This window comes from Cicer arietinum, chromosome 1 (genome assembly GCF_000331145.2).
Source record: "Cicer arietinum cultivar CDC Frontier isolate Library 1 chromosome 1, Cicar.CDCFrontier_v2.0, whole genome shotgun sequence".
NCBI classification, from domain to species: domain Eukaryota; kingdom Viridiplantae; phylum Streptophyta; class Magnoliopsida; order Fabales; family Fabaceae; genus Cicer; species Cicer arietinum.
Window position 1 is genome coordinate 50,437,124 of NC_021160.2, and position 9,699 is coordinate 50,446,822.

At 26.0% G+C, this 9,699-nt stretch overlaps 1 protein-coding gene across 1 annotated transcript; it reads right to left on the bottom strand.

Annotated features, from left to right (window-relative positions):
* On the bottom strand, positions 1-1,984 carry LOC101508696 (uncharacterized). Its single transcript, XM_027336454.1, has 2 exons — positions 1,501-1,984; positions 1-629 (listed from the first exon to the last, which is right to left on the bottom strand). Exons 1-2 carry the CDS (start codon positions 1,982-1,984, stop codon positions 1-3), a joined length of 1,113 nt encoding a protein of 370 aa, XP_027192255.1.
* Positions 1,985-9,699: the final 7,715 nt, after the last annotated feature.

Here is a 9,699-nt window from a genome sequence, read left to right on the forward strand (position 1 = left end):
TCAAAATCCGTAGATCACAACAACGCAGGGGAGAACAGCTCTAGGATTCAAAACAATCAGCTCTTCAATATCTGATTGACAGCTTATTTTTTTAACCAAAGAATCATACCTTGAATCATTCATTTCTTGAATCTCTTGCAAAGGATTGTTGATTCTCCCAGCTATCACCCTACACACCATAACACATTTTCTCATTGGTGGTGGTTTATTGGTAAAGCTAATGGAATTAATAGCTTTTTCACATGTAGAAGTTGTGAAAACACCAATATTATCTTTGAATCCTTCCTTGGCAGTGAAACCATGCCTTAAAATTTGGCATAGACCACAATGGTCTAAAGTGCATAGAGTAGAAAAGTCGTTTACACCAAGGGAGCATGCAATTGTTGTACCATGAAACCTTAACATTTCATTTCCATCAACTAAGCATCTCAGGTGATTAATTTGTAGCTTTTCAACATTAATCTTTATCATTTCTCTACAATCCTCAAAGCATGCAAATGTCTCTTGTGTGTTTTGGACTTTCAAGACACATTCAATTTCTATTGCCTTTCTTTCACCGTTCACATTGCTAGCTTCACATATTTTTTTTATGATTTGCCATGATGATTCTTGTCTTTGAAGTTTGATCACTGCAAAAATGTACTTGATCAGATTTCTTATTAAAATAAGAGTCAATGAAAAATAACTTTTGAGTTAATAATCTCATTTTTTACAAAATTCAAATTACTAAATAAATAAATGTAAAAAATGACATGGTTTCAAACAATTGGTCATTGGAATATTACCGTATCGGCCATAGAGCTCAAACCATGTTAATGTTTTAGTCTGTCTTCAATTCTATGATGACAAAATTTGATTTTAATTGAATAAATTTTGTAAAATTGTTTTTTAATTAAAAATGAGTTTTTAGATAAAATTATTTATATTTGGATATATTTATATTTAAGTGTGAAAATTACGATTTGAGGCAAAAATTACAAATTATAACAGTAAGTTAGATCAATTATAAAATCAAAATAAATTCTAATCGAGAATTCTCAGATATATCAAAAATCAATTATTACTTTTTGATTTACATTGATTCCTTTCATTGGAGTTAATCTTACATTAGACACTAAATATTGACACTTCTCCTACTAAAAATTTGAACTCAAAATTCACTGTATTGTAAAAGTCTAGCCATTTCTCTGTTGATTTCAAATGTTGATAGTTACCACAAATCAATTTTAAATCTTGAAAACCACGTTCGCTACTCACAAAGTGAGTTCAAATATGTACTTAAACATGAATTAGTGAATTGAACATTCAATTTATGAACTTAATCTCAATAGTTCCAACATTTACGTAAATTATTGTATTCATACAAAACTCAAAATTGTTAATTAGTTAGCAATGAGCAAAAAGAAAACTAAGCTGAATAAAATTGAGGCAAATTAAAACCATAATGCACCTCAAACTAATGCATGCTAATTCATCTACAAGAAAAATACTAATCCTTACCTGAATGCTCAGAGATATCATGTTCTTCTTCAATAGTGTCAAGAGAATTACTTTTCTCACCAAATTCACGAGGACAAGTTATTGTTGGAAAATTACCATTTCTAGAATCTTTCACCACTTTCACCTTGGGCTTTGAGAAAATACCACATTCACAATCAACACAATATGTTTTTGTTGAAGGCATGGATCTATTAGAAGAACCTTCAACACCTTTTCCATCTTCAATGCTTTGAGAACAAGGATAACATGGACAAATTTTAATCTCACCACTTTTTCTATCAATAACAATTTCATGAGTAACACAAACAGGGTTAAGCATGATACTGTTAGCTTGTGATTTTGTACAATCTTTGACATTTGAAAAATCATTCTTGTCTTTGTTGTTTTTTCTTCTATGGTGCTTATTTGCCTTTGGATCATGAACCTCTGATGAATCAGGTTTGCAAGGAAGTGATTTCTTTAGACAAAGCCAAACCTCTGACATTCTCTTAATGTAATTTTTTTGTTTTTGTGATATTGCAAACGATATATTTTAAATTGATAAAGAATAAATAAAAATATACAGATATCTCAAGGGTTGACTCAAATTGTAAAGTATATGGCAAAAAAGCAATCAAGGAAACCAGTTATACTAATATTTTATAATTTAATGGATTTCTGTATTTAGAAATTGTTTTCTTGCTGGATTATTCTCGAATTGGAGGTGGAAATTATAATGGTAAGATATTTTTTTTAATCCCTTTTATTATAGTTCACTGACAAAATCATATTTTTCATGCGCTTGAATGTCATATTAATTTTTTTTATTGAGATCCTCTTCATTTCTTAAAAAGAATGAACACCTCAATTAATATAATTTTTGTGTGTAGATATTTAATAAATATCACATATTTTAAAAATGTGTATTTTATATAATTTATATATACAAAAATATAATAAAAAAATGGAGAACATTCTTACTTTTTTTTAGCGGTTAAAATATAATGTACACTAACATGTAAATTTTTTTTGTCCAACAAAACATGTCAAGTTTAAACCATATACTTTTAACCATATGTAAATAATTTTAATATAAATAAAGTTTTGTGCATTTTTTTAATATTTTTCAATGTTTCATTGATTTGGCTTTTAATATTAATTACTTGAACATGAGTCAATGTCAACACATGAAATGCAATATTAATAATTTGATTTCAAATCTGGGTAGAATTCAATTATTTTAGATACACCCCCTCAAAAAAACTTAGATACACCATAATATACTTGCCAAAAACTATATTGATTATATATCACGTAAAATTTATATTAAATATTAACTATCAATTACAACACATTATATATAATTTATATATTGACTATAAAGTTATATATTTGTATTAAATATTAATATTAACTACTAATTACAACACGTGATATATCAACATAAAGCTATAAAACAAAAGGTAAATGTGTTTTTAATTCTTATAAAGTTTTAATCTTTTAATTTTAGTCTTTATAAAATAAAAATATAATTTTTAATCTATAAAAAATATCCAACAAAGCAGTTTTAATTTTTGTTGAAACAAAATATGTTAAATTATTCTTCAACTTTAAAATTTTTAAATGATTTTTATTAACATTTTATAGGACATTATAAAAAAAATCTCCACAAAAATGATTTTTTAACTTAAAATTAATTAAATATGAATTTTTTAAATGTAAATAACACAAGATAAAAGTAACAAAAATATGGACTTCGAAATCTAATTTTAAACTTATTTATTATGGAGGAAATATTTATATTGTTGTAAAAATGTACACGTTTGAAAAAGTTCATTAAAATGCAACAAAAATTAAAACTATATGCATGATAATTTTGTAGAGATTAAATGTTATATTTTTTTTTTATATGGACTAAAATTAAAAAAAAATGAAATTTTATAAATACTAAAAAATAAGTATATTTAATCCTAAAACAAATAATAATTAGTAATTATTAATTGTTATTAAGATTTAATTAGTTACAATTGTTGAGACAAAATCTCTCAAATGATTTTAATGATAACAAAATTACTTAAGAGATTATGATTGTGGTTAATGACTAACATGTGCTCTTGAGTGTATTCATTTAAGATAATAGGTTATTAATCATTAAGGCAAAAAGAAGAAAAAAGTGATTCTGGCTTGAGGATGGAAAACCCTCGTGAGGATGGAAATTGCTGCAAGCGCGAGGATGGAAATTGCTGCAATTTGAAAAACTCCAGATCTGGGCAATCTGATCTCTCACCAGAACAAATGTGTTTATTGAAATGCATAACAATGTCAAACATGAATAAACAAAGCATTCAAAAGTAAGAGTCAAAAGGTCAAAAGAAAAAAGTGAATATGGCTAGATCTAGTATGTAAAGGAAAGGCTAGCAAAAGTGAAAGCAACCTATCAAGCATGTGCAAAGGTCAAAATCTGACCATTTAATGGGCTTGCACGTTTTAATTCATAAGGAAGTCAAGTTAGCAAAAGGCAACTTGAAACAAGCCAAAAATGGAAGATCACATGTTGCTGCCAGATCTGATCCTCGGACTAAGTATGACAGTCCTATGTCATAAAGTGGCTTTTTCTCTCTTGTCCACATCACCTCAAAAGATGAAGCCAACCTAGACCTTAAAGACTTCGAAAAATGCAGCTCAGAAACAGCTTTGCACTCTGATTAAAGTGAAAAAGCAAGGACATGTCAAGATCAAAGCTATGCTGCTAGAGGATGGGTTCTGCCTAAGCCTAACAAGCTGAGTGGCAGTTCTGTAATTTTGATGAAAACTTTGGATCCTTTGAAAATGAGCTCCAACGGTCATCAAAGGCTTGGATCTCTATAAAATGCATACAAGCTCTCCATTGGAAGACACACAACACACTTGCATATAAAGATCATGCATCTTAAAGCTTTCAAGAAGGAAATCACATCCTCCCTTATTACTTTCTTTGATCCTACGCTATATCTTTGTATATCTTTTGAGAAAGTATTAAGTATCAATCACTCTCATTCTACTTTGTAATTTCCTAGTGAGTGAAGCTTGGAAATATTTGGAAATTGATTGTAAGCTTGGTGAAGCTTGATAATACACAGTTGTAATCATCCTCGGGTTGAGGATTGATCTGTTTTGAAAGTTAGTGAAATCTCACAAGGGTGTGAGGACTGGACGTAGCCATCTTTGGGTGAACCAGTATAAAATTGTGTGTGTGTCCCTCATATTCTGCTCCTACTTTTTTACTCAGCTTATATCTAACGATTTAAAAATCTCATCCTCGAGCTAGCCATCCTCAGCAAGAGGATAGTTTTTAAAACACTTAAAAATTGTTTTTAACAGCAAAATCCCTAACAACAATAACATTTAATATTTAATAGAAACAATAAGATTTAATAGAAACCATTAATTTATACTATAATTTTTTATCAAGAAAATAAATTAGTTACAATAACAAAATTTATACTACATATATCAAATTAAATATATACGAAAATAATATAGTAGATATACATATAAAAAATACGTCAATTTTAGTTGATAACTGAACATTTAAGATGTAATAATTGGATTGTTGAAAAGAATAATTGACATATAAAATATTAATATGGTAAATATTAAAACTATATAAGAATATTCATTGGTAATTATTATTTCATACTAAATAAAATTAGTTACAATAATTAAATTATCAATACTATACGTATTAAATTAAAATCAAAGAAATGAAATTACATATTATATATATATATATATATATATATATTTTATGCTAAATAAGAAATTAGTTACAATAACTAAATTATACGTACTATACGTATTAAATTAAAATAAAAGAAATGAATTTACATTATATATCATGTGTCAGTTTGTGATTTATTCTGCAAGTGAAAAATAGTATTTAGTTATTTATTCATTGAGAAGCTACAAAATATTTTGTAAACATATGCTTTTAGAAGAAAACAATTACAAAAAAGGTAATCGACAATATTCGCATCAATATCCTTCAAAAATGTTCCTACAGTAATATGCACAGTGACAATCACAAATACGTCTACTTCTATTTACAGCAATAGTGACAACATCACTTAAAGTTACTAGGGATAATATCAGTGCGTTGTACGAATTTATTTATTGTATATTAATAATTTGAGTTAATTTTTTTTTTTTTTTATAATATAGAAAAACTATTAAAAGATATATTTATAATATTTGTTGAATACATATAATTATAATAAATTTTAGTTAATTTAGTGAATTATTTTTTATAAAATAATTATTTTTATTTTGAACTCTTATTATTATTAATATTATGCACATGTTTTAGATAATGTGTAATATACTCCTTGTTTTATTAAATTTATGTTTTGTTTTTTACAATTTAAATTTATGTTACATTGCTTCTTTAAAAATATATGTTATAAATAGTCTCATTTGAATTTATATACTTGTAAATATTATTTTTATTTTAATATTAATATGCATTTTTACTTTATGTTTATGTACATCAAACAAATGTTGCGAGCAAATTATAAAAACATTTATATGAATTTTGTTTGAATTTATTTGGTAATATTATAATGATGTATTTGTGACACAAAACACATGTTTAATTTGTACTTCAATGATTATTTTATAATTTTATTAATAATATTATAGTGATTTGTATTTTGGTTGTATTTTAAATTTCATCTTTTATTATTAAAATTATTTTATTTTAAATGATTAAAATACTCATATGATGTACATATTTCTTTTTATTTTTTATTTTTTATTTTTTAAAGACTAATTTAATATTAATCAAACAACTTATGTTTAATTTAAAGAAAGAAAAAATGATATATATATATATATATATATATATATATATATATATATATATTAAATCTCTTTTACACATGATCTGTTATGTTTTGAAATTTTTGAAGTAGATAATTTTTTATTAACACATTTATTTCATAAATACAAAAATAAAATAACAATTTTTTTTAATATATATCATTTATTAAAAAATATTAATGGAAGAAGATTTTTATCAATAAATAATGAATGAAAATGAAAAAACAATTAGAATTTTCGTTAGATGATTATTATACTGTCTTTATAATAGTTATTAACTATTTTAATTATTAGTTTTTAAGTAGTAATGTCAATCACAAAAATAGGAGTTTGAATACTGACATTTTTAAAATTTTAATTATTGTATTTAATTTAAATTAATTCAAGATCAATATTGGTTGAAACAGAATGTTTAAAATATTTTAGATATGTTAGAAGTAAGTAAAACAAATTAGTTAATAATGAAATGTGATTTGTGTGTGCAAATAATTAAAGATAAGGGATAGAAAGACCACACACAAAAAGAATAAGAGTTCACCAAACTCGAACTAGTCTAGTCCTCACAACCGTGATATTTTCACTACGCGCTTCATAACCAGAATGTTCTTCTTCACATATTTTATCTTGATCACACCTTGATCAATTAACATTTTCACCTTTCACCCTAGAAATGATTTTTAAAAATACACCTAATCTAACATAAAAAATATACTTGAGTTACAAATGATGTGTATGATAAAAATGTTTGGGATCTTGAAACTTCTCAACACTTGTTTGAGATTAAAAAAAAAAGATAAAAAAAAAGACAAATTCAATAAATGATGATCCACAAATATAGTGAAGAGAGCTGGGGTTTGCTTGAAGGGGATTTGACTTGTAATTACTTGAACAAGTGTTTGTAGATTTGTAAATTGAACTTTTGTCTTCATCTTCCAATTGATATTCAATTTAGATGATAAAAGGCTTTGAATATTCAGCTTAAACTAAATATAGTAGCTGGACACACTTCTCAAGTGTCAGATATATTTTAAAGAAGCAAACACATGTTTATATTGTTGTCCATAACATTTTTGACAAACGAAAAATGTCGTTGCTTTTGAGCATGATAGAAAACGTGAATAAGTGAGCGATTGTGCTGTGAAATATCAGTTGGTACTGTTCCAAATCAGAATTATGCATAGCTTACTGCATAATAATGTAAGTACAATATACTTGCGTCATTGCTCATAACTCATTAATTTGGAGATCAATCTTGTCATCAACTTGAAGGTTGTTTTCCTCATTTGGACATTCAACTCGAATTCTAGGTTTCACCATTGATTTGAGTGATCTTGTTATTCTTTAACTTATGGTTTGGACTGTGGAAAATTATCAGTTTTAATTTTATTTTTAAAAAAGAGTAACCACAATTGTCTTTTGTAAACCTAGAATAACGTTCTTTGTTTATGTTTTAACTGAGTGTTAGACTACGAGCTTTTGACAATTGTTTGGCGTCAGACTTTTTCTACTTTGTATGGAGGCTTCCTTTCTGCAGAGATGTAGCATCAGTGTCTTATCATTGATGTCCTAGCTGTACTTGTTTCATATGCCATCAATATGGAGGTTGATATTGTTATGGTTCTTGATGTTTTGATTTGCTTATTTTAGTCTTTTGTAATAAGTTATCCAGAATAATCTTGTGAAAATACAATTGGTACTTTCACAAACCAGAATGATCTTGTTTAAAGAAGGCTTGTACTTTCACACACCAGAATGATTTTGGTTTTACTATACTAAATGTTGTCAAAAACAGAACGATCTTGGTTTTTTCCATACTAATGTTTTGTATGAACCAAAATGAATTTGTTTCTTCTAGAATGATCTTGATAAACCATAATGATCTTTTGATAAACCAGAATAATCTTTTGATAAACTAGAATGATAATTTGATAAATCAGAATGATCTTGATAAATTAGAATGATCTTTTAATAAATCAGAATGATCTTTTATAAACCATAATGTTCTTCTTATCAATTTGTCATCAATCTGAAGATCAATCTGCATGTTTGTTTTTGCAAGTAGGTCTTCAAATCTTGACTTTTAATTGCTTATTAAATATTGAGAAGATCATGTGCGAAATGTCAACTGATTTACTACATATTGTTCTTCTAAAAAGACCAATCTTGTCAATTGTTCTTTAGTTGAATAACTAAGACATTCTCATGAATGTGCTTCCATCATTGTTTTAACAAATGACTTAATAAATGACTCAATCTTGAAATGATTTATTCTTCCAAGTTAATTCTTGTCATTTTGTCGAACAGATATGACTATTTATGAATGCAATGAACTTGTTCATCATGAGAACATTATTTCATAACAATTGAGAATGTACTTATGCACTTGTTGATGGCTTCTTGCTTGTTCACTCATGCAATTCATGTTTCTTGCATTAGTAGATCATCATTCATAAAACTTAATCATTTATTTCATAAGGTTTGTCGTCATTAAAACATATATAAAAAATGTTATTACCTTAACAGTTTTAACTTTTAAAATGGCTACACATCCATATTACTTACAGTGTTGCAGCCCTAACTCAACTGATAAATATCGATACTATTAGGCTGGACGTCTTATGAGAGTTAATTATGATATATATATATATATATATATATATAATACGATGATTCGTTGACTTCAATAGTAACTCGGTGATCAGTTACTTCATTTATAACTCAATAAAAACAATGAATTTTACTAATTCAACCGAGAGATTGCATAGTTAGTCCTAGAGTCAACGAATGCTGACCCTTAGAGATATAATAGTCGTATATACACAATTTCTCATTTAAAGTTAGTTACAATAATGATTCACTCTTTAATTTAATTAGAAAGAAAATATTATAATCTTAACTTTTTTAGTGATACTCTAATTTTAGATTAAATGAGCTTTGTTGTAAAAAAATAATTTTAATTGACCTTTATATATGTATAAACTTCAAATTCTATTCAAATATATGGGTATGTCATACATTAATGTTAAGAGTCCGTAAAAAAATAACATTAAGAGATAATTAGTGCATACATCAATATAATTTATAAATTTAAAAACCTCTTAAAATAAATAAAATAATATTAAGAGATAATTAATGCATACATTGATATAATCTATAAATTTAAAAACCTCTTAAAATAAGTAAAATATGAATGCAAGGAGAATTTCTCATGTCCAAGAAGTTAACATCAAATATATATTTAAATTGGCAATTGATAGTTATATCTAAAAAAATTAACAGTGTTTCTCCCAAATATTTTGGTTCACAACTTATTCAACATTCTTAATAAATCTAATTAAATGTTAGAGTCCATCAAATAACTAT